A 27792-nucleotide genomic window follows, 5' to 3' on the forward strand; every position below is an offset into this window, starting at 1 on the left:
CATTGAAATGCACATGTACAATGCATTCGAAAAGTCTTCAGATCCTTTTACTTTTTTCACATTTTGTTATGTTGAGACCTTGTGCTAAAATAAAAAAAATCCGTTTTTTTGCCATCATTCTGCACTCAACACCCCATAATGACAAAGTGAAGACAGAATGTTAGTAATCTTTACTAATTTATTGAAAAGGAAAACTAAAATATTGCATTAACATAAGTATTCAGACCCTTTACTCAGTACTTAGTTGAAGCACCTTTAACATCGATATCAGCCTCCAGTCTTCTTGGGTATGATGCAACAAGGTTTGTACACCTGGATTTGGGGATTTTTTTTGCCATTCTTCTCTGCAGATCCTCTCAAGCTCTGTCAGGTTGGATGGGGACCTTCAGTGGACAGCGATTTTCTTGTCTCTCTAGATGTTCGATTGGGTTCAAGTCAGGGCTCTGGACGGGCCACTCAAGGACATTCACAGACTTGTACCTAAGCCGCTCCTGTATTGTCTTGGCTGTGTGCTTAGGGTCATTGTCTTGTTGGAAGGTGAACCTTTGGCCCAGTCTGAGGTCCAGAGCACTATAGATAAAGTCTTCATTAAGAATATCTCTGTACTTTGCTCCATTCATCTTTCCCTCAACCCAGACCAGTCTCACTGCCCCAGCCACTAGAAAAACAACCCCTCAGCATGATGCTGCCATCACCATGCTTCACTGTAGGGATGGTATTGGGCAGGTGATGAGCAGTTTCCTCCATACATGATGCTTAGAATTGAGGCCAAAAAGTTCAATCTTGGTTTCATCAGACCACAGAATTTTGTTTCTCACAGTCAAAGAGTCCTTTAGTTGTTTTGTTTTTTTTTTGCAAACTCCATGCGGGCTTTCATGTTTTGTTTTGTTTTTTTGTTTTTTTTACTGAGGAGAGGCTTCTTTCTGGCCGCTCTGCTATAAAGCCCAAATTGGTGGAGTGCTACAGTGATGGTTGACCGTCTATACATTTCTCCCATCTGCACACAGGATCTTTGGAGCTCAGCCAGAGTGACCATTGGGTTCTTGGTCACCTCTCTTACCAAGGCCCTGCTCCTCCGATTACTTAGTTTGGTGGGGTGTCCAGCTCTAGGAAGAGTCCTGGCTGTTACAAACTTCTTCTATTTAAGAACTATGGAGGCCACTCTTGGGAACTTTCACTGCAGCAGATTTTTTTTGCACTCTTCTCCAGATCTGTACCTTCCCACAGTCCTGTCTCTGAGCTTTACAGTCAGTTCTTTCCTCCTCATGTCTTGGTTTTTGCTCTGATATGCATTGTCAGCTGTGAGACATTATATAGACAGGGGTGTGTCTTTCCAAATCATGTCCAATCAAATTAATTTAGCACAGATAGATTCCAATCAAGGTGTAGAAACATTTGAAAGATGATCTAGAGAAATGGGAGGCCCCAAGAGCTAAATGTCAAGTGCCATAGAAAAGGGTATGAAAAATTATGTCCATGTAAAATTTTAGCTTTTCATTTTTAATAGATTTGCAAAAATTATAAATTTAATTTTTACTTTGTCATTATGGGCTGATGAGTGCAGAATGATGGGGGACAATATTTTTCTTTATTTTAGCACAATGCCCCAAGGTAACAAAATGTGAAAGTGAAAGGGTCTGAAGAGTTTCCGAATGCACTGTATGCATGGGAAACATGTCATATGTCTGGCTTATAAATGAACAATCAAAATGTAATCTACTCAGATAAGCTATTGGGGCATATTTACTAAAGAAATGATGCCAGTTTTCTGAGACCTGAATGACAAATGTTTTTCACTACTTTTCTGTGCAGAAAGACAGTAGAGAACAACCTACAAACCAGCATAATTTTGTATCTGTGCCAAATATCTTAATTGATATGTGCCAGCTTTGGGAAATGGCACACAATACACTTTAATTACATATCTGTAAGCCAGTATTAATAAATGTGCCCTAATGTGTTTAAATGGACAAATAAAAAATAATGGTCACATATGGTCACATATGTCAGGAAGACCCAGCTGTGGTTTGTGACGGCATTTACTAATTTAGTCATCAATTGTACTTTATGTAGGGAAATTGAGAAAGCGCAGAAAACATGTCAGAAAATCAGTAAATGAAACAATTATGGAGAGTTATAAAGACCTTGGATCACTGATCCATTTGACAATCATATCTCGACTTTATTCTGGCATTATACCACTTTGTGAGTTTGGATATTTATAGACGAGTGTTGTTACTCCCGTATATATTATGGACTACCATGGTATTTTGATGAGGCCTGTTCTATAGACAAGTGCTGTGTTAAATCAATAGCATTATTACAGAGATTATCACTTGCAATAGCGCTTCATAAAGCCCATTCTTGATTGTTAGGACTCCTGTTCACCTTTGTTCCCCCTCTGCACAGTCCTATTCAAGGCACTGTACCATAAATGTGTTCCATCATCGTCTGCCTACCCTGTATACCAGTGAAAAATGATTGGGGAATTTATGAAGCTCTCTGTGCCAGTTTTCTGGTGTAGAAAGTCGCAATTTGCACAAAAACGTGTTGTTTTGCTAATAAATTTAGCAACTTTTCTATTTTTACGCTGCCTCTGTTAAGGTTTAAAAGTGTGTGGGGCTTCGTGTGAGGGGCATGGCCACCGCAGCCTAATACATTTACTATAATTAACACCAGAAAACAGCGTAAATGATAGTGTGATTATACTCCATCTCATACGATAGCTGAAGTAGATTTGATAGCTAGAGACGCGCCTAATGTATTAAGAGGCGTGCGTGTATTCATACATTAGGCACATCTTACTGTAACTTTTATTAGATTGAGACTGGCACATGAAACCATGTTTTCATCTTACCATGTTACCAGTTAATACCACTATATAAGGGCCAAATAATACCTTCACATCATGACCACATATTACCACCTAATTGTGACTAAATAATACCACCATACTGTTACTGAATAAAAAACACTATACAAAGACCAATATTACCACCATACAGTTACAATATAGTGGTAGATACCAGTTCTATTAATCACTGAGAAAATGATGAGATATGGTCTGCAAAAACAATGTCAGGGAATGCATCCAACCATAGGCCATGTTCACACAGGGCGGATGTGCTGCATAAAAGAACATAGCATATCCGCCCTGAAACTCGCAGGGAATTACTGGGCGAAAAATACTGGAGAAGTATGGAGATCTGGGTAAGTATAAGCTTTTTTTTTTCTTCTGAGAAAGCTTTTGAAGCGGAATTGCAGCTTCAAACATCTGCTATTTGTTGCAGTTATACTTCTCCATTTAATTAAATGATGAAAACCCGTGACAGAAAAGCAGCGATTTTGAAACATAAATTGACGTGCTGCGGATTAAAAAAACGCACCGTAGGTGAATTTCTGAAAGTTTTTTAGGCGTTTTTTTTTACGCAGCGTGTGGATGAGATTTCATTCACTCTGTTGCTACTGTAATACGCTACGGATTTTCCGCAATGAAATCTGTTGCAGAAAAACCGCAGTGTTAACACTGCGTGTGGACATATCCTTAAAGTATAGCCTTTTATATAAATTACAAAAAAAAGACCAACTCTTGAGTCTGTATTCCAACAACAAATTGTACCATACCTATGTAATTATAACAAAAAAAAAACCTAAATTACCAAAGTCCAAGTACTGTACTGTATCAAATGGCAATACCAAGCCAAAAAAAGTATTGACACTTATGTTGCAAATGGCAACCACTAGCACAAGGGAGGGCCCCGCGTTGACACCTATCCTTGCAACATCCTAGAAAACCCTTCATTAAGGGTATATTGGCAAAATATACATCCCAAAAACTATCCCGATGTGTTTCCCTGACATTCACCTTACCATGGGACAAAAACATGGTAATCAGTGCAAAGCAACATGCAACATACATGTATCTAATGTACAAATGTTCTCCAGGTGTATGTAACACCAGAAATAGCATCGGAAGTTAATAAAGATACTTATCCTTCTCACTGATCTCAATGGTATTTCCTTCAGTACCTGCGAGAGGAAGTATTTCTTCTAGTGCTTCAGATGGTAACACATTAAAGGGGAGCAAGGAGCGGGTTTAACCACGTAACCCCTTTTGCATGCAAATTTTATGAGATTAACGACGATCCCCCCTCTCACGGGTATATAAAAAATCCCCCACTAGTGTACCCCTCACCAGTAATTTTATCCCTTGAATGCAGTCCAGTAGGAAAAGGAAGCCCACAGGTTTTGCATACGGTAGACCATCCCTGCTGTGAAAGATTACACCTGCAGTGATTTCCAAAAAGGTTTGTTAGAATCTTATTAAACTTGTATTTACAATTCACTAAAGACTTGTAGTACAGAACCGTAATTTATCTCTTCAAGCATGTGGGATTTGTAGCTCTGAAGTTCATCCCTAGAAGGTATTTTCCTAAGATGAACAGATATTCATGGATCAATTACTTTCAAATCCAAATTAATTCTGTAGGGATTGTTCTTCCATTTAAAGTACTAAAATTAGATGTAAAAAATGCAAACCAAATATTTTATTATGCTTTTATGTGCATCAGATGAATAGTCATTCAATAAATAAATGGCATTTCAAACATATATATCTTTTAAAAAGAATTCAGAACAATGATGGGTCATTGTGGTGTGTAAAAGAGTAATATTCATATAACCTTATATAATCCGTAGAATTGCTATTATATGACATTTTTTAGGTTACAAGGAAGTCTACAGAAATGTAACACAACATCAGATAAGGATTCTATGATGCGTTGCGACCTGGATGACAAAAAATCTGTGGTGGGTTATCCCATTGCCAGCAAGCAATATTGCTACAGAGATACTGCTACTCCAGGTGTAGAGCTGAATAAAACCGTGATTGTTGAGTTTGAGTTTGTAATTTAAAGGGGTTGTCTCATCTCGACAACTCCTTTCCATATGCCCTATTATGTCATAAGGAGGACCATAGAGGGTACCCCCTCTATGATTCAGAGTGGAGAACCACTAACAAAATGCAGCTCTCGCTTTGGCGGACTTGGCCTGTCCATGTTGTACATGGTAGGCCATTCATATTAGCCCAGTCAGTTATCCTGGTGCATAAAAGAAACAGTTCTATGACAAATTCAGCTCTGTCGCTGCCTTTCAATTTTTTTAAATCTAATATATGATCATGTAAATGAGCCCTTATTCAGGAAAAGAACGAGACACTGACAGACGAATATACCATTACATGGCATTGTGTATATAGCACAAAAAAGGCCGTCTTTACAGTAGTAGTTTTCTGCACAGCATGCAATGTTCCCGTGAATGTGTAATTCCCCTGATTTTCTCATTTGCACACCAAATTTGCAGATCACACAAAGTTGAACAGCTGTAAGCAAATTGACTCCTGTAAGGCCATTTAATACAGTGGATAGCCATTGAGGCATTTTCTTGACTTACAGATATGCAAATTTATTCAAAAATGGCTTACCTGAGATTCATGATCAGCTCTCTCAGCTTGTTCCCATAATGATGACTAATTTGAGGCATATTGTTTGTCTTGCCCTATTCCCAATACAGTAGTCCATTATTAGTTTTACTCCTACATAATGAGTGGTTGTAGACACAATAATGCTGATTATGACTAAAATTGACTGCGGCTGTATGGCTTAAAGAGTAACTGCACTTTCAGAAAATAGACATATCAAAAGTTATAATCGGTGGGGCTCCGGGTGGTGATATGTTTGGCGATCCTTGTTAGGCTGAATATGGGCTCGTAGACGTTTCATGTGAAACGTCTCCAGGCTGACGAGAAGCACATGTCACAGCCGAAGATGTAGAGTGCTCTGCTGATCACTTCTGCACCTTAGTTTCAGCGATGGTGGGGTCTCAGTATCGGGACCCCCACCGATCAAACTTTCTGATGTCTCTATGTCAAACATCAAAAGTTTTCTGAAAGTACGGAGACCCTTTAAGCATTAATCTAACCCTAATGAAAACTAAAGAAAAAAGGGAAAGAGGTGCACAGCACATAATAGTCATAAGCAAAACCCTAAGGGTATGTTCACACACACTAATTACGGACGTAATTCGGGCGTTTTTGTCCCGAATTACGTCCGAAAAATGCGCCTCAATAGCGTTGACAAACATCTGCTCATTGAAAGCAATGGGCTGACGTTTGTCTGTTCACACGAGGCGTATATTTACGCGCCGCTGTCAAATGACGGCGCGTAAATCGACGCCCGCGTCAAAGAAGTGACCTGTCACTTCTTGGAGCGTAATTGGAGCCGTTATTCATTGACTCCAATGAAAAGCAGCGCCAATTACGTCCGTAATGGACGCGGCGTTCAAGCGCCTGCACATGCCGTTTCGGCTGAAATTACGGGGATGTTTCCTCCTGAAAACATCCCCGTAATTTCAGCCGTTACGGGCGCTGTCATGTGAACATACCCTAAGACAAAAGGGAAACACCATATTAAGCAAAAAAAATAAATGAAAAACTGCAACAATATTTACATAGATGTATATTGGGGTGTGACGCCAGTTAAGTTAAGCAAATGTCCCATCATGTGACTTGAGTCGTACTCAGTATTGCATGGCACACCATATTGCTGGGGCCTTTTACTACCATATGATTAAGAGAATTAGTGGTTAGAACTGCTGCGTTACAGATTCTGGGCCCAAACGCATGTTCCCCGTGTTTGTATGGGTTTCCTCCAAGTACTCCAGTTTTCTATCACACTCAAAAAACATACGTACTGATTACTTGTTAAAGAGGTTATCCCACCAAAGCAACTTATCACCTATTCACAGGATAGGTGTTAAGTGTTTGATCATTAAAGTCCCACCACTGGGACCCCCACTAATCCAGAGAACAGGGTCCCGAGTCCTTAGTGCCGCTTTATTTATTCTCTATAGACCTGCTGAAGATAGCCAAGTGCTGCCATCAAACAATTATCACCTATCCTGTGTTAGTTGAGAAGTTATTTTGGTGGGATACCCCCTTTAATTGGCTTACTATTGTATGTCTGAGGTAGGAAAAATCAGATTGTGAGCCACATTGGGACAGGGATATATGTGAATGGTGGCAATCTTTGGCAGCGCTGCAGAATATGTTGGCAATATACGAGCAGCAAGAAATAAATGCTGTGTTAACCCTTTGAGTAATTTTGTGTATTTAAGCTGTTGACACTTTGACTATTAGGGGGCATCATGTGTGAACGCTGCATATAAAGTGTTTGGTATCCATGAGACCAAAATTTTGTAGGTGGTGGCAGCAAGTTTAAGTGAATTACCTGTATAAACGCTGTTGGGGTGTGATTTAGAGCTCATTCACACAGCAGTAGTGAGCCATACTATCCCATACAGGCTCCGTCAGACTTTGTATGAACGGAGAAATTCTCCCCTAGAAGCAATGCTACTAAGGGGGAATACATACATACAAGTCCGATGGGACAAGCCACAATTTATTTGCTTTTGGATTCATGTAGAATCTGACAGAAAAAAACTAAAATTGGAAGCATACAGAGATATAGTAGTGGCCCTATGGCAGCCCTATTACGTTTCTATATAAAATGGAGCCGCAATATGGCCATTTACCTGAGCCCTACTGCTTTATTTTGCAACCTGAATGGAAAGTGAGAGCAAGATTGTGTGAGTGGAAATAGATTAACCCCTGAAGATTGCACCCACGTCACATGCTAGGAAGGTGTTTAGGTGACATAACCTTATGTTTTAGACAAAGTAGTGTTTACTACCTGCTCATCCTTGCTCTGTATCTCTGTATGAATAGTGAGCATACCAAAGAGGCTCATTTGGAATAGTTACAGTTTGGTGAAGGCATATGTGCGAAACATAAAACATAGTATCAGCTTTTCTACCTTCCGTTTTTTGGAAAGTGTCTATTTCAGTAAAACTAATTAGCCAGCCGCATGTTTCCTGTTTATCCATGTGTCAGAGCTCCTCCATCTGCGTATTTTTCCAACTTTCCGCTCACAGTTTCGTTTAAGACTTGTATAGCTGCACTTGCCAAGGTGTTTTTTTCCGTTAATTATATTGTCACAATTAGTGATACATTCAGATTTAGACTTGACAATTATAATGACGCCAAAATGGAAACATTAACGGCATGAATGAAAAGAAGAAATAAAACTCTCTATCTGCTATAAATACACAGTTCACAAAGCCCACTATGCCACGGTCAAATGAAATGCCTTTAGAGCTACGTATGGGTAATAACCTAGTCACAAGTGCCACTTACTATTAATGTCATTTCAGTTTTCAAATGTCTATGGCCCTTTTCACTAGGAACATTGACTCAGTTTCTTATATATCACAATTAATAAAATACATTTGAGCGAAATGTAAAAAAAAAAAAATATCTGCTGAAGTCAATTAAACAAGGTTACACAGGTTTAGAAAAACATGGCTGCTCTTTTACACAATCTGTACGACATGTGTGCACAGGTTATGCATGATATTGCAGCTCAGTACTATTCACTTCAATGGAGCTGCAATACCAGGCACAACCCATTGACAGGTGTGGCACTGTTTCTGGAAAAATGCAGTTTTGTTTTTCCAATCCTGTGCAGAAATGTAGGCTGGATAAAAAGGTATTCCACTGACCGAAAGTTGCTTTTAGATTTGTCACTATACCGATTGTAATCAAATCACTAAATATAAGTAATTCATTTTTTCTAGCACTCATCTAGCCAAGTAATCGGCTTACCTGTCCCCCCTATTTCTATTTCCCCAGGTAACGACCTGTTGGCACCTCAATCTCCCAGGAGGTCCGTGGTCGTTCAGTCGCTGTACTTATCATATTAGCAGATACGCATTTAGCCAACTCTGATCTGTACATCACAGGGCTCTGCTGGGAATCAATGTGAACATGCACAGACAGGGAATCGAAACAGGGAATTTGGGGATTTGGGGTCTGGAGCAGCATATGGCAGGACCCGCTAATCCCTTTTTCATGGTATCGGGAACGAAAGGTGAAATAACGGAAGCAAAAGGGAGGTACAGGGGACATATAGAAGGGTGAAAAACATGAAATATAGTTTGTTTAGCAACACACAACTCGCTGAGCAATTAGTTCAAAATACATTATGCGTCCGGAATACCCCTTTGGCGATAATGGACAAATAACCATGATCATGTATGATGGCGATATGATAGGGCTTATAGTAGGCAGGGGTAGGAATGTCTTGGATGTCATTTTGTAAGAAGCAAGAAAAACAGTAGGGACAGATCATTTGGATTAATGACCGTATCAGGAAGATTGAAACGCGTATCACACAATTGATGAAAGTTACTCCAAAATGTTTTATTGACTTCCCTAACGGAATAAATGCTGGTAAGCTAGAAGAGACAGTAGCCCTCAACAATCATATCAACTATGTACCCACTGCTATGGAGATGTAGTTGGCTGAATGTGTGTTTATCCAATGGATATATCTCCGGACTCCCCCATAAACATGCACTCTCAGATCTACCAAGCACACAAGTTTAATTCAATAGGGGGATGTAATAAGCATCTTCCAGAAATTTCTGACAGCAGTTTATCTCCAGGGCAACAAAGAAGCTGGTACGTTGAAATCCCTTGGCAACAGACATCTAGTTGCCCCCATGCGCATTAGATTGTTGGCAGAGTCCACTACAATTGGCAGGTTTAGCTGACTTTTATCTAATGTGTATAGCCATCTTTAGTGGTAAACCTGCACAGTTAAGCACCATTTAAATAACTTTTAGAATACGTTGTAAGTTTTACAAAAACATGTTTTTGGATGATCCAAATAGATTCTATAGTCAATATTCACAACTTCTTTGTTAAACATGATTTCTACATAGCCTGTAATGGGGCAGCTATGATATTGACATAACCATGCTTTTCCATGCACATTGCTTATATTTTATATGGAGTCATTAAATGTTATGCCATGAATATATTATATATATTTTGTAATATAACATAGTGCGATGGAGGCTCACAATAAAGCTATTTTTATTTATAATTATCAAATAATGGCAACATAAAAGGAGAAAAGAAATAAACTTTTAATGTGCCTGGGGGATCAGGTGCAGTAGCCCTTAGACGCTCAGAAATCATAAGTACAGGAATAGCTGTATGTAGGAAATTGCTTTGAGCAAAGATGACACATTAGAAGACAAATATGAGTAGGATTGACACTGCATTATAAGGAACTCCCTACAGCTGTAGTGGAAAAAAACAAAAAAACACTCTATTATGGGTCACTAACTAGATTGAAGATATTCCTCAGGGAGTCAAAGAGAAATTGACTAAGAAGAACATTTCCAGCTAATGCAGATGTGGTTTGATGTTCTGTGACATTTACAATTGCAGCTGCTGCAAGAAAATAGCGATATCCAGAATGACCAACAGGTGATATTAAAACGACGATAAATAAGGCATAATAATAATAAAAAACGCTTTAATTATTCTCATGTGTTCAGCGTGCAACTGAGCTTGAAATATCCACCGTACTGAGCTCTACAAACCATAGCATGGCCAGGCAGTGCTTGGTTTACACATTATTTGGTCTCTTCTCTGTCACAGATGGAGGGAGATGAATAACATATAGTCACAAGGGACCACTTTTTCATCCTTTATAGTTAAAAAAATAAAGTAAGTCATTATCGGTTAGATATTGATGTGTTATCCATCTGCCCTTCATCTTCCCTCCATTATCATCCATCCGATTTTTCTCCATATGAAATAACAAAATAAATAAAATGAAACAAAAAAATAATACACTTAGCCCAGAAGGTTAAATGAGAAATCACAGAACCATCTGAATGTTTTTATCATCCAATAATATATATAGTATACATGTTTTCATCATCTATAAAAAATTCTGGGAGTGTATGTAACATGGAACTTTCTGTTCCTTTCAGATAATAAGAAAATCTCAGATTGCTAATTAAAATAAGGACCTGAAAAGTAATTTCATTTTGATGGCGTATTAAGGTGTTCCAAGTAATTATGAATACATCATATGATTAATTCTTTCTCATTTGATTAGACCAAACAATTCAAGGGTCTAAAAATATCTGTTCATCAATCAGAGAGTTGAGAAACAGAAAGGCAGCGGAATTAATAATGACGGTATAGTTTGTATTCAACCCCTATTCCAGTCTATGTAAAATAACTAGACTGTGAGCTGATTCTGTATCAATTTGTGATATATATATATATATATATATATATATATATATATATATATATATATATACACCACACTGGGGCTCATGTATCAATTTATCTAATTAGAGGAAAAAGGGCATCAGAATATATGGAGCTTAAAACATGCACAATCTTTATCAACATAGTATGCAATTTTCCCAAATACTAAAAGCTCAGGTAGTTCTTAGTTCTAAAAAGCAAACAAAAAAGTGGGGTCTGGCTAGGCTGTTAAAAAATTGCAATATATACTGTGTATGTATGTGTATGCGTGTATATATATATATATATATATATATATATATATATATATATATATATATATAAAATTGCTGTGTTCTCTGTGGGGTGGTTGTGTGAATAAATAGGTAAGAACCAAAGCAAAGTAACTGAGAATGTGGCTGCCAGTGGAAATATAGGTTGGCCATAATTTGCAGCACAGAACAAAAACAGATGATCAGCAACAGTTGAGCAAGTTTAGTACTAGAGGTTAGGGATGAAGAATAGTCAGAACCATTTTGAGCCAGAAAATCACATGCCGATGTCAAAAATAGAATTACAAAAACAAAATAGGGATTAAGGCCCCATGCACACGGCCATGCCTGTAATCATGGCCCACGATTGCGGGCTCGGCCGGCTGCCGACTGCCGCCCATATTTTTTGGGCCGTGCTCCCATACAAAGTAAGAAAGGAGCACAGCCCGCAAAATGCAAAAGAACGGACATGTTCCATAATTTTTTGAACATTTCTACGGCACGGACACCCATCTGTAGCGATACGGAAAGGTGTCCACGGCCAATAGAACTGAATGGGTCCGTAATTGCAGACCGTATTATGGTCCACAATTACGGACAATTTTTACGGTCGTGTGTATGGGGCCTAACCAAGCTGTTGGAAGTGAGTTAAATACTGGCTGCTGGACTATGAACTTCCCGGTTTTACATACAACCCGTAGCGTGCAGCGGCCAGTCATTTATTAATTCACTGAAGCACCGTGAATGTTACTTACATGTTGTAAAAACTTGTCAGGCTCAACCACATATACATTTTTTTCCAGTTGATATAAATTTTAAAAAGTAGAATAAAACATTTAATAATAATCATCTCAGATACATTTCTGACAAAAATAAATATGAACCACATTATTAATACAAGACCACCACTGTGTTCTCAGACATTTATAAAAATGGAATGTACCCTTGATATATTTACTATTAGGATGATTGATGACTGCTTCATACTCTCCAGATGTACATCACTGTTCATATATTACTGTGGTAAGGAACGCAAGTACCAACTGCAGAGTAATTGTACCCGCAAATAATATAGACTTGAGCAGCCCAGATATACTACCCGTGTAAAGGATCTGCCAGACACAGCTTCTGTGTCAACGCCCATAGGTAATCAGTCTGCACCTGCTTCTATGTCTGTGAGACTGACTCCATCTTCCACCTCTCAGGATGGCAGGCTTAGGAGTGGGAGAGCCTATCACAGCCTGTCCAGACGGAGCTAGCACCCGCCCTCTGTCTATTTATACCTGCCTTTCCTGTTCCTCCTTTGCTTGTGATTCTTCTCTGCTGGTTTCCTGCCCCTGCTGCAGCTTCTTGAACTACTGACCCTCTGCTTGTATTTGACCTTGGCTTTACTGACCACTCTTCTGCTCTGCGTTTTTGTACCTCACTCATCTCCTGCTTTGACTCGGCTCGTTCACCTCGCTTGTTTCTCACGGTGTTCCCGTGGGCAACTTCCCCATTTCCCTGGCTTCTTTGTACCCTTGTCTGTTTGTCTGTCGTGCACCTATTGAGTGTAGGGACCGTCGCCCAGTTGTACCCCGTCGCCTAGGGCGGGTCGTTGCAAGTAGGCAGGGACTGAGTGGTGGGTAGATTAGGGCTCACCTGTCTGTCTCCCTACCCCGACATTACAACCCGCATATAAGAATGTTCAGTAAAAGGTAATGGTTCTTATGTCAAGTGAGTAAACCATGACAAGGCCAACTATATTACTATAGCCCTAGATGGCAAATACTGTTTGTCACACAAATGCAATACCATAAGAAATATTGTCATTTCTGCCCACAATTTATGATCAATATCAGAATCGGCAAAAGACTCACAGAATGTGGGTGAATAATTGTTGAAGTTTAGGGAATACAAAGGCAAATTGTAAACTCTAACTTAAAGTGAATCTCTGATTTTTGCCTACTTCAAACATTTTAGCAATTTTCATTGGTGGTGGTATGTGACCTCAGACCATTGATCGAAAAAAATGAAGGAACACCAGCTTACAAGCGCCATATTTCTTAGGCATTTATATTGGATATCTCTGCATTTGTGAAGATCTTCAAGCTCATGTTTACATGAATCCCATATTCTTTAATGGGACTGTAAAGTGGGTGCTTGATTCTCATAAGAGTGTCACTGAACCCTTATCCTACCAGTCCCATCTCATAAACCCTCACCAATGAAAACTCTGACATGTCAGTATTTTGTCAAAACCAGAATGTATAGATTTATCTTGCTGACCGTTATCTCAAAGGGCTACTAATGCAGAATTTCCCTAAGGGTTAAAACAATGGCATAGATTTGCATACCTGGATAGCGCAGTAACTCTCTCAGCTATTGTTATAATCGTTTTATACACCTTTTAATCAATGGTTTCTGTAGAATATTCTGAAATGTGTAAAAGCAAATGCTTCTAAATTGTGAAACATTTGTTGCAGCATAAAAAGAAATGAACTCATCAGTCATACCCTCCTCTGCGTTGTCAGTGACATATTGTCAATGTGGCACCAAGTAATATCATTTGACTTTGACAATCTATATTTCCAGTGTATATTAGATTTGTGATACAGTATATCATAAACACACAATCTCAAACAACATCTTACTCACAAGTGGTGTCATTTTAATAGTGTATTTGGAAAACAGTACTTTGAAGGATCAGTGATATATAAATAAACCTAAAGCAAACCTGATTTTGAAGGGACATCATCACATCAATAGCGCAGATGGGCAGGCTATCATTGGCTTATTACTGTACCTCTCTTCTATTGCTATTAGAATTTCACCCCCATGAAGCCTGATTGCATTGCCCTCTTCTGGATGTTAAAAGATACTTACGTTTTTTATAGATGCAATGGACTGTAACTTAGAATGACAGAAAAACATAGTAAAGAGTATCTGAATGTGATGTTGTACATTAATACTGATATGTTGAAATATATTACTGATCTTTATATTAAATGAGTAAGTAAGAATTTAGCTTCTTTCACGATGGAATTATTGTCTTTCCCAATAAAGGGTCAGATCATGACCATCTGAAATCTGTGTATTTATCATATTATTGCCACACGTAAAGACTGAAATAAACAATATGCCTAATTGAGCAATATTAGCCATGTTGGATGGCCAAATAAAAAGGAATTGGCTTCCCACTGTCTTCACTGCATTCAGTAATGACCGTTTACATACTTATATATCACAAGTTTTATAATGCTATTACTTCACCCTGAATTAGACTACATTCACTTGAATGTTACAGATTTTCGCACGTAAAAAAAGCGCGTAAATCTGTCCGTGTGCGTTGCGTAATGCATCAGTGTGCTTTGCGAGTGGCATGCGTTTACCACACACTAAAAAACACACTCGCACTGTGCATTCGTGTGCTTTCCTTGGTTTTCACGCACCCATTGACTTCAATGGGCGGCTAGGTGCTTGGAAACGCACCAATTTAGGACATGCAGTGCGTTTTACACAACAGACTCTCGCTGCGTGAAAACTCACGCATGTGTGAATGGCCCCATTGAAATCAACGGGCCGTGTTCTGTGCATTGTTTCAACGCACAGTACATGGACGAGATTTACATTCGTGTAAATGGGCCCTTAGACTTATTTTTTTTTATCTTAACCCATCTATGCAGGTGAGTTGACCCAGACTATATTAAAAAATATTTTTTTGTAATGACCCCTTTATAAAAATAAATAAATAAAGTACCTATTGTGCAGCCATGTTTCATGTAGAAGACCAAGAAGTTGTACTATAGCTAATGCTACAAATTTACAGTACATGATCATAAACTTGACTAATATCTTGTTTGTACAGATGTAGCCAAGATCATGTTGATTTTGATAACTTGCTGCATATTGATATCACACAACAAAACCCATTGAAAAGTCATTGAAAAAGTGTGTGTATTTAATGAGTTAAGAGTCAAGATAATGATGGCTACATCTGTATACTTACAGATAAACCCACCCAAAAACATTGCTCTAAACATTTATTTTTAAGGTTCCTTGATCCAAAACAATAATTGAAGCAGATTAGTAATATATATGTTATTTTGAAAGGCTCAGTAAACTATCATTTATAATTTTTTGGGGTTTAAATTTTATGTGGGTATAGGAACTTAGTAATATATGATAGTTGTGTTATTTAAACAAGCAGGACTTTTGTTGACCTTTCTCTGAATGATGCATAAAATAATTTTTTTTTGCTTGATATCATCCTTAAATTGTACGAGACCACTTCTGTATATTACAGACTATTAAATCTCTAGAAGAAATAATGTTCCTGCCATATACAATATGTCATGGCCTTGGCCTGAGATGATTACATCGAAATGTCCCACAGACCACTGAGTTCTAGATGTTATAATATAACAAGCTGAAGTATTGCATGGCCTACATATGTATTCAATTAGCAATATCTTACAGATGGTAGGCTTGAGAAAGTGTACATGCTGCAATTCTACAGTAGCTTACTAGAAAAGTTAGGAAAGTCTAAAATAACTGGTTTGTGTATAAGACAAGGCCCTATTTTTCCTCTGAAATTCTAAAACACATCATTGGTAATTTCATTTTCATGTGTAATGCCTGATTTTTTGTGAAGTAAAGAAAATAATAGCAATAAAATATTGAATAGTGGTAGAATATTAACTAGAGGTCGAACCTTGGATAATGTTAGATCATTAAATCTACAACAAAAACTTGAGTATATGACAGGATAACGCCAAAGTCGAACACAACCTATAACAAGAATTAAGGCACAAAACGTCCAGTATATAAAAAAAATCGCATAAAGCTTTATTTTATTAATATATATCACAATGTTATATTAGATCAATACAGCACTATACAAAGATAATATGGAATATAATCCCTCAGGCACAAATGGAAACAGTTGCTAATGACAAATGCAGCACGGACAACACTACAATAAAGAATGGTGCTAGTAACAGTAATTAAGTAAGACTCCGGTCATTAATGATAAATGGCTAATCAGTATCACACAAAAACATGGTGATAAAAGATCTAAGAATGAGCAACCTTCATTTATTGTACAAAAGCCAACATAATAGAAAAATGCACAAGTGAAAAGTCCATATAACATGCAGTATATAGAAAATCGTTGTGACTGTAAACTTCTAAAAATATTAGGAAGTATGTTTTACTGCGTCAATGAGATGCACTTCGAGGTATTTCTTTTTTGCCACATGTCACGGCCATGTCCAAGGGTAGGTTTAATGGGTTTGACTCCTCTTTGTCTTTTCAATAGGTAGCACTCCAGTCTTCTAGTCTAGTCTTAATATTTGTAGGAGTTTACGGTCACAACGGTTTTCTGAATGTAATATGGACTTGTCATTTCTGCATTTTTCTTTTATCTTGACATTCAGACATTAAATTGAGGTAGGCAATACTTCCTTTATTTCCATGTTTTTGTGTAATACTGATTAGTCATTCATGGCTGGAGTGTGTATAGCACTATGCACTATTTACTGTATTTCTCTTAATATCGAGCTTTGTGCAGCGTAAGAGTATTCACTAGAGGTAAAACAATAAATAGTGCTAGAACATTCACTTGAGAAAAAAACATTGACTAGCGGTAAAACGTTAAATGGATGCTAGATCTCAATTTTAAAACATTGACTAGAGGTAGAACATTGACTAGTACTAGAACATTGAGTAGTACTAGAGCATTGACTAGAAATAGAACATTGAGTAGTACTAGAACATTAATTACAGCTAGAACATTAAGTAGTACTAAAACATTAATTACAGCTAGAACATTGACTAGTACTAGAACATTAATTACAGCTAAAGCATTGACTAGTACTAGAACATTAATTACAGCTAGAACATTGAGTAGTACTAGAACATTAATTACAGCTAGAACATTGACTAGTACTAGAACATTAATTACAGCTAGAAAATTGACTAGTACTAGAACATTAATTACAGCTAGAACATTGAGTAGTACTAGAATATGAATTACAGCTAGAACATTGACTAGAGGTAGAGCATTGACTAGTACTAGAACATTGAGTAGTACTAGAACATTGACTAGAAATAGAACATTGACTAGTACTAGAACATTGAATACAGCTAGAACATTGATTAGTTCTAGAACATTAATTACAGCTAAAACATTGAGTAGTACTAGAACATTAATTACAGCTAAAACATTGACTAGAGGTAGAACATTGACTAGTACTAGAATATTGAGTAGTACTAGAACATTGACTAGAAATAGAGCATTTACTACTACTAGAATATTGACTACAGCTAGAACATTGAGTAGTTTTAGAACATTAATTACAGCTAGGACATTGAGTAGTACTAGAACATTGACTAGAGCTAGAACATTGAGTTGTACTAGAACATTGATTAAAGCAAGGACATTGGGCAGTGTTAGACTATTGAGTAGTAGTAGAACCTTGAATAGTGGTATTACATTTATTAGAGATAGAACATTATGTAGTACTAGAATATTGAGTACAGTGTGAACATTGAGTAGTGCTAGAAAATTGACCAGTGGTAGAAGCTTGAACAGCGTTAGAACATTTATTAGAGGCAGAACACTGACTAGAGAAAGAACATTGAGTAGTACTAAAACATTCACTACAGCAAGAACATTAAGTAGTGCTAGAACATTGACTGGAGATAGAAAATTGAGCAGTACTAAAACATTGAATAGAAATAGAGCATTGAGTAGTACTAGATCATTGATTAGAGCTAGGTCATAAAATAGTACTAGAACAATGACTAGAGGTAGAACATTAAGTAGTACTAGAACATTGACTAGCGGTAGACCATTAAGTAGTACTACAACATTGACTGGAGATAGAAAATTGAGCCGTACTAAAACATTGACTATAAATAGAGCATTGAGTAGTACTAGAACATTGAAAAGAGCTAGGACATAAAATAGTACTAGAACAATAACTAGAGGTAGAACATTTTAAGTAGTACTAGAAGATTGACTAGCGGTAGAACATTAAGTAGTACTAGAAGATTGACTAGCGGTAGAACATTAAATAGTACTAGAAGATTGACTGGAGATAGAAAATTGAGCAGTACTAAAACATTGACTATAAATAGAGCATTGAGTAGTACTAGAACATTGACTAGAGCTAAGTTATAAAATAGTACTAGAACAATGACTAGAGGTAGAACATTAAGTAGTACTAGAACATTGACTAGAGGTAGAACATTAAGTAGTACTAAAACACTAACTAGAAGTCGACCCTTGAGTAGTGTTAGAACATACATTTTTTTTATTGAAAAAAAAAAGAAAAAAAAAAAAGAAACCTAAACAAATAACTTCCTTACACTATGTATTTACTCAGTGGCGGATTAAGTAGACCATGGGCCCTGGGCTGTTACCCAAACTTGGGCCCCCCTTCCTCACCGCCGCCCTGCCGCGCCGTAACTATTTTTAACACTACCTTTTTGGGCAAGCATTAACAGTGTTACGATTTCCCTTGTCACAGCGCGGTGTCCCTACATACTGAGAGTATCACACTGTGCAGGGACACAACCTCCTGACAAGGGGAATTGTCTATCAGTCCTGGACTGCAGAAAGACTTTTTGTTAAATACAAGGATTCCTATAATAAACATGTCAGGAAAGGTGACAGATTCTCTTTAAATCTAGTGACTCACAGGTGACGACGTCTCAGATTCTAGTAGTTTTTTTCCTATTTTCTTCTCCATCCGGTCCAGCGCTCATGACGACTTCTCCCGGCCATGACTCATTTCTGCAGAATTTGCCACTCAGACGTCTCCTCACTTTTCCAACATTTCCACACCTATAAACGAAAATAAAGTTATCATGGTGCCACATACCGTACCCCTAAATATAATAGCACCAAACACTGTGCGCCTGAATATAATACCACACACTGTAAAACACCACATACACACAGCCCCCTGTACATAGTGCCACACACAGCCCCTGTAGATATTACACACCCCCATAGATATCGCCATACACAGCCCCCTCTATATATCACACATCCCCCTCGTAGAGAGCGTTACACACAGCCCCCTATAGATAGTGCCGTACAGCCCCCCTGTAGAGAGCGCCACACAGCCCTCCCCCTCTTGTAAATAGCACCAAAAAGCCCCCCCTATAAAGAGCGCCACACACATACCACTGTGGATAGCACTACACAGCCCCCCTTGTATATAGTGCCACACAGCTCTCCCCCTTGTATATAGTGCCACACAGCGCTCCCCCTTGTATATAGTGCCTCACAGCGCTCCCCCTTGTATATAGTGCCTCACAGCGCTCCCCCTTGTATATAGTGCCTCACAGCGCTCCCCCTTGTATATAGTGCCTCCCAGCGCTCCCACTTGTATATAGTGCCTCACAGCGCTCCTCCTTGTATATAGTACCTCACAGCGCTCACTCTTGTATATAGTGCCTCACAGCGCTCCCCCTTGTATATAGTGCCTCACAGCGCTCCCCCTTGTATATAGTGCCACAAGGTTATGTACACATTTAAAAACTTTATAATATATATATATATATATATATATATATATATATATATAGTGTATGTGTGTGTATCAGTGTGATTTATGAAAAAATATTTTTACTTTTTGAGATACAGCTGCTTTGTATCCTGTATCCGTCAGGTCAGCAGGACTGACAGGATCAGTGACACGCAGGATCCACCTCAAATCTATCACATTTAAGATTATAATTTAGCGCAGGGCCCGTTTCACTGATCCCGTCAGTCCTGCTGACCTGACGGATACAGGATACAAAGCAGCTGTATCTCAAAAAGTTTAAATTTTTTTTAATAAAACGTAATTACAAAGTTGCCCCAAACACACATTTTTATTTAAAAAAAATAAAACCGACGTGATTTTTGCAACGTTTTTTCCGTAGATAATGCAGGTTTCGTTTTTTTTGCGTTTTTATACACACCTTTTTTGCTATTTTAGAATTTTTATTCATAAAGTTTGAAAATAATAGTAAAAAAATAAGCTTTTTTACGTTTCAGCTATTTTTTTTTTTGGTAATAACATAGTTTTACCCTAAAATAGACCTTTTATTTGTAATCGTCATTGTCTACCGTAAATTTTAATATATTACATGTCTATATTAGGGTAATTGGGTCAGCGCTAGCGTTACAACAATGATTGGCGGGGGGGGGGGGAGGGCGACGTTTTTATTGGGGTGGGTATTTTATGTGTATTTATTATTACATTTTTTTTTGCACTTTACTTTATTATTTTTTATTACTATGGTCTGTCTCCCAAAGGTCAAAAAAGACCTTTGGGGAACTTTATATATTTTTTTTCTTTGTTTTACACCATCTTTTCCACTGTAACTGGAGCTGCACAGCAGCCCCAGTTACAGGGGAAATCAGCCCTCTCATAGTGACGATTGTCACTAATAGGGCTGTGCTGGGTCTAGTAAGACCCAGCAACAGTCTGCCACTAACGGCACCCGGCGATCATGTGACCAGTCACATGATCACCGGGAGGAATAGAGACAGCGCCGCTGCTGCTGTCTCTATTCCTTTACACAGCGTTCATTGAGCGCTGTGTACAAGTGATCAGAGAAGACAGAAGCAGCGAAAGCTGCTCCTATCTTCTCCTCAGGGTCCCCGGCAGTCACTGACAGCCGGAGACCCGACATTCAGCTGCCCGATCGCGCGGGCAGCAAGTTAAAACCCGAGCCGTAGAAAGTCTATGGCTCGGGTTTTAAGGACCCGTCCCTGACCGCTGGCCGTAAAAATACAGCCAGCGGTCAGGAACCAGTTGGGCAGGAGGATAAGCCTATACTGACCTCAGCGCCGGTGACCGCCCGCCCGGCTCTTCTCCCTCCTGCTGCTTTGGAGTAACAGAACAGCCGTCCGTCGCTGTTCTGTTACTCAATGGCGGCGGCCCGCACTTGTCAGGGAGGCGTGTCCTACCCCTTTCCCGGCCAATTCCCTGCTCCTCCTCATCTTCGGCACTTAGCAGCGCTAGCGCGCTGAATAGATTTAGCAGATGATGTGCGGTTCGGGCTGCCATGGGCCCCCTGGGAGCCTCGGGCCCCGGGCGGCCGCCCGAAACGCCCATATGATAATCCGCCACTGTATTTACTGTTTTTGTTTTTTGGGCGAAAGGGATACTGCTATGGTATGATCTTTTATGAAAGACTAGATGAGCTGTTTGGGTGGATTATTTTCTTATGTGTCATGAGGTAATATCACTTGGTATACAACAGAGCACAAATTCAAAGCTATTAAACTTCTGTCATTGATTGATTAAAGCTGTTTCATGTTTATAGCCCAAATAATATGCACCAATTTTAGAAGATAATGACTAGTTGCTGGATAATTAACTGCAGTAAAATCTAAAAGGCCACAACCAATAAATACATAAGGATGTGAAGAATATTAAATAGTCTGTCATGTTGGTTTAGTTCATCCAGTGCAATTTCTATGATAAATAAGATGATGTACTCCAAGATGGCAAGAATTAATTCTTTATTAGATGAGCATTATACTTATGATTATTTATAAATGGAAGTGGACATATCACTGATAATCCTACCGGTTTGCTATAACGATTCTACAAAATAATACAGGCCCATAGAAGGAGGAAAAAAATAATATATCTCACTTAAATCACATGCTACATTGTGAAATAGCACAAGCTGTCTTGATACAAGGATAGGAAATATTGAATACAAATAAAATATATCATTAGTCCTTACTTCTAATTTCAAGTTTGTATCACCATTGTGGTTTCAGAAGTAGACTGGAGCCTGCCAGGGCATGCTGGGAGTTGTAATTGCAGTACACCACTGCTATAAACTATGACTTACCTATAGGAGTACAGAGGAATTGCATGTTCTAAGAATTTGGACTTTCTTTCTAGTCTTCCTTCTTGTTTAGCTTTCTCGTTTTGTAATTGCTCACTTAAGACTAGATATTGACACACAGGAATATATGTAACATGAATATATGTAACAGGAGTAGGATTCTAAAGTCGCTCTTGAGGGGTCTGTAGATTAGGGGCGGACACAGACAGAAGAGGGCCATAGTGAAAGGACAGTATATAGTAGTAGTAATTGATAACCCCTTTCATGGCTCTACAGAAAATCCCTTACCGCCAGTCCATGAGTAACTGTGAACCATTTATGGGAATCATTAATGTAGTCCCTTACATGAAGTCTAATTGTTTTGCGGTGCTATTATTTTTCTTCTAAGGTCGCAATGACAGCCCTTACCTGTAGGACCCCTGTGCAGATTCACAGATTGCACGTATGATATGTCCACTGTACATTTCGTAGGACCATCAGCTTGCTGTTGCTTATTATCCACCTTTTGGACCCCTGAAAATATATAAAACAATCATGTAAAGTTAAGAATGTAACACTGTGAATATCACTTCAATAAAAGCCCCACAGCTGTATGTGGGATTTCATTTTATACATTATCTATGTATTGGTGTTTCTTTGCTGTAGCTATTCTTACACACAGGGGTATCCCATATATTGACTTTGTGTCATCTTTTTTCTTTCTTGTTCGATAGATGTTGGGTGTCCCTTTTTTTGTACTGTATACTGAATGTGTTTCTACACAATAAGGCTTCGTTCACATCTGCGCCAGGGTTCCGTCACAGTTTTCCGTCAGTACGGGACCCTGACTGACACAAACGGAAACCATTACTACACTATTGATTTAGTCAAAACGACGGAAGCCTTGCACAACGGAGACAAACAGAAACCATTGGCACCGGATCCATCACCATTGAAAACAACGTCGGAACGGAGCCCTGATGCAGATGTGAATGAAGCCTAAGTAATCAATTCTATATGAATATGGAACCACAGAACCAAATCATAATATTTTTAGTAATAATGTAGTATTTACAGTATAGTATTTACATTATAATGTAGTATTTACAGGACTAAAGAATTTAGCCCATAGTATACTGCAATTTTTTGGGGTCTGTGCAGTTGAGACATGCTATAAATTTGTTTGTTCTATATAAAGCCACCATATATGCATTCAGAAAGTGTGTGTAAAGGATCTGCCAGGCACAGCTTCTGTGTCAACGCCCATAGGTAATCAGTCTGCACCTGCTTCTATGTCTGTGAGACTGACTCCATCTTCCACCACTCAGGATGACAGGCTTAGGAGTGGGAGAGCCTATCACAGCCTGGCCAGACGGATCTAGCTCCCTCCCTCTGTCTATTTATACCTGCCTTTCCTGTTCCTCCTTGCTTGTGATTCTTCTCGTTTGGTTTCCTGGCCCTGCTGCAGCTTCTTGAACTATTTGTCCCTGCTTCATACTGACCCTGGCTTACTGACTACTCTCCTGCTCTGCGTTTGGTACCTCGTACTCTCCTGGTTTGACTCGGCTTGTTCACTACTCTCCTGCTCTGCATTTGGTACCTCGTACACTCCTGGTTTGACTCGGCTCGTTCACCACTCTTGTTGCTCACGGTGTTGCCGTGGGCAACTGCCCCATTTCCCTTAGCCTCTGTGTACCCTTGTCTGTTTGTCTGTCGTGCACTTATTGAGAGTAGGGACTGTCGCCCAGTTGTACCCCGTTGCCTAGGGCGGGTCATTGCAAGTAGGCAGGGACTGAGCGGCGGGTAGATTAGGGCTCACTTGTCTGTTTCCCTACCCCCATCATTACAGTGTGTCTTTTTTCTTTCTATACCTTTAGTTCAAGTCACTATTTATATGTATGTACAGTATAGTGTAAAGAACATAATATAGTTATTTGAAACATTATATTATATATTCTGCTTCTACTATATGTATCTTAAAATGAAGACCTCTTATACAAATATCCACAGTGCTTCATGTATCCTTTTTTTTTTTATATCAATTTAAACACATTGTTTGTCTTCCTAAAGTGAAATGAATTGCAACACATATTACAACTATGTGACCCAATTAGGTTAAAAACTCACTGAAAAACTGGTTGCCATAACAATAAAATCCAACTGCTTTATTTGCAAGAGAAATCATTAAAAATTATATCCCAAGATATATATATATATATATATATATACATACTTATAGATACTGATGTAGCAGAGCTTATTTTGTCATTTGGGATAATTCGTCAAGATATCACACCATTATTGGAACGCCTATTTCTCCTGACTCCACCATAAACATGCAAACTTTGCTCGTCTGAGCATACATGTTTATTTCAATGGAAAGAGGGGCAAAAGCCACTGTCAGACATCTTTGGCAGCAACTTATGTCTCATGAGAATAAATTATATTAATATTGTTGAATTTCAACTTGACTGATCCTTCTTTTGCCCGAAATCTGTCATGTGGGGCCCTCATACACATAAGATTGCTGGTCGATCCTGCCAAACAGTTCTTATCTAATGTGTATGGACAGCTTTATAGGGGTTTTCCCAGAATCATAAATTATCCTGAGAATAGGTGATCATTTACTGATTCCTGGGGGCCCCACTACTGGGAAGCCCACTGATTGTGGAAACAGGGGTCCTGAACCCCCCATTCCTCCTCAGGACAAAGAAGGTCGAGCATGCGTGCTGCAGCTCCATTCAAACTCTACGGGATTTACGAAAACAGCCGAGTACATTGCTTGTCCGCAGGGGGTGCAGTGAGTAGGATTTGGAGGTTCAGGACCCCTGTTCTCATTATCTCATTATCGGTATGGGCCCCCAGCAATCACAATATCAGTTGATAATTTGATAATTTATGATTCTGGGAAAACCCCTTTAATGTTCTAACGTATGCTAGGGTTCACAAGCTTTCACTAATTCTTGGCAAAATGAGATGAAGATTATATTTTACTAACCTTTGATGCTTTATAGAACATAAATAAAGGCATTATAAGATCCACCATTAACAGGTAACAATATAATAGATTTGTATACAACATAGAGTAGGAATGAACCGAAAATGAGTGACAAAAAAAGATTTATGACAGATTCCTATAAGAAAAAATAAATAATTTAGAAAAAGTCTGTGACCCTTTTGCTATCATTTTGGAAATGTAAGGTTATATGGTTTATGTGTTTTACCTTTGTGTTTCCCCAGGAACTTTTTACTCTGGAATGCAAGTTTAAAGAGTCCGTTTTTGAAAACTATTATGTCATCTACTCATCTATGATATACAGACAACAAGAATCTGGTAGGGCCTGGTTCTTAGGGCTTAACAAAGAAGGCCAAGTTATGAAAGGTAACAGAGTCAAGAAAACAAAACCAGCAGCTCATTTTCTACCCAAGCCATTGGAAGGTGAGTACATTGGATACATTCATGTGCTGTGTAACATGGCTTGTAGATTGATTTACAGATGATCATTTTCTTAAAGCTCCAGTACTCATCTTCAACTCCATTAGCGATAATTACAGGAGCATCACACCCATGTATTCATTTATATGACAACCTTTCCGTTTTAGAAAAACAAACATAAATGGGAGTACTGTAACGTAGGTGTCTGTTTTTATGATGACAAACAGACCTTAAATAAACAATTAACCTATTAACCCCTTAGTGACCAGCCCATTTTAGGCCTTAATGACCAAGCTATTTTATTCGTTTTTCTATAGTCGCATTCAAAGAGCTATAACGTTTTTATTTTTTCGTCTACATAGCTGTATGAGGACTTGTTTTTTGCGGGATTAGTTGTGCTTTTTAATGGCACCATTTTTGGGTACATATAATTTTTATATTAACTTTTATTAACCTTTTTGGGGGGGATTATAAAAAAAACCTGAAATTCCGCCATTGTTCTATGCGTTTTTAAATTGACGCCGTTCACTGTGCGACGTAATTAACATGTGACCTTTATTCTATGGGTCGGTACGATTACGGCGATACCACATATGTGGAGGTTTTTTTATGTTTTACGACTTTTGCACAATAAAAACACTTTTGAACTAAAATTATTTGTTTATGCAGCGTCGCTTTCCAAGAGCTGTAATTTTTTTATTTTTCCATCAATGTAGTGATTTTTTGGGCTTGTTTTCTGCGGGACAAGACGTAGTTTTGAATGGTACTGTTTTGGGGTACATGGGACTTATTGATTCATTTTTATTATGACTTTTTTGGGGGGCAATGGAAAAAAATTGCAATTTCGCCATAGTTTTTGGCGTTTTTTTTTTACGGTGTTCACTTTGCGGTTTAAATTACATATTAACTTTATTAATGGAGTCATTACGGTCGCGGCGATACCACATATGTGTACTTTTTTTTTTTTTTTACACTTTTACTAAATAAAACCACTTTTTATGGAAAAAAATGGTTTTATTTATTTTTTTACTGTACTTTTTATTAATAATCTTTATTTCACTTTGATGACTGATTTTATTAGTCCCACTAGGGGACTTTACTGTGCGATGTTCCGATCGCTGCTATAATGCTCTGTTATACTTCGTATACCAGAGCATTATTGCCTGTCAGTGTAAATCTGACAGGCAATCTGTTAGGACGTGCCTCCGGCGCGTCCTAACAGGCATATGTCCAGGGCAGACCTGGGGGCTTTTATCAGTCCCCCGGCTGCCATGACACCCCATCGGAGACCCGCGATTGCATTCGCGGGCCGCCGATGGGTGACAGAGGGAGCGCACTCCCTCTGTAAACACAGTTAAATGCTGCGGTCGCTATTGACGGCGGCATTTAACGGGTTAAACGGCCGCGATCGAAGTAAACTTCGATCGCGGGCGTTGGAGCAGGAGCTCAGCTGTCATCAGACAACAGAGCCCCGGCTCCTGCCTGCACGGGAGACCCGTGCAGGACTTAGACTAGGCTGACGTGAAAAGGCGTCAGCCTAGCCTAAAGCCCAGTGGTGAATCACGTAAAAAGGCGTATTAGTGGTCACTAAGGGGTTAAGGCTCAATTCACACCACGTTTGGCTATACAGTTAGTCTGAAACAAACAAAAAAATGTATCCAGACATATAATGTTTAGTATCCATAGACTTCAATTGGTTTAGAAGTCTATGGATACTGTAAAGTCAAGGTATACTTTTTAAATTATTTTTTAAAAGGGATGTTTGCACTGTACATTGTACATTGGATCCATCTAAAATAATAAAAAGACATAAAAACCTTGCCTTCCCTTTAAACTTTTTGTGATGGTAATAATCCCTTAAAGAAGATCTGTCATGTCTTCTATTCGACCCTATGGGAGGGCTGCATAGGATAGAGGGGGAGATGCTGAGCTCAGGGATATATAGTTTTCTGTGAATTGATTCAATATTTTCATGTAAAAAGCGGTATAAATGCTTCCAGGACTCACAGAGAAAGCCGGTCAGTCCTGCTTACCCCGCCCACACACTGCTGATTGACAGCTCTTCTTGTATTCAAACTTCTACT

The 27792-nt window shown here is 38.6% G+C and overlaps 1 protein-coding gene across 2 annotated transcripts in view; it reads left to right on the forward strand.

Moving 5' to 3' along the window:
* The window catches only part of FGF14 (fibroblast growth factor 14), a 606232-nt gene that overhangs the window by 555298 nt on the left and 23142 nt on the right, over positions 1-27792 (forward strand). For both annotated transcript variants that reach the window (XM_075852440.1, XM_075852441.1), the window contains exon 4: positions 25513-25711. In XM_075852440.1, coding sequence (XP_075708555.1) covers positions 25513-25711 — 199 coding nt within the window. The remainder of the gene's footprint in view (positions 1-25512; positions 25712-27792) is intronic.

The sequence above is a fragment of the Rhinoderma darwinii genome, chromosome 2, assembly GCF_050947455.1.
Source record: "Rhinoderma darwinii isolate aRhiDar2 chromosome 2, aRhiDar2.hap1, whole genome shotgun sequence".
NCBI lineage: Eukaryota > Metazoa > Chordata > Amphibia > Anura > Rhinodermatidae > Rhinoderma > Rhinoderma darwinii.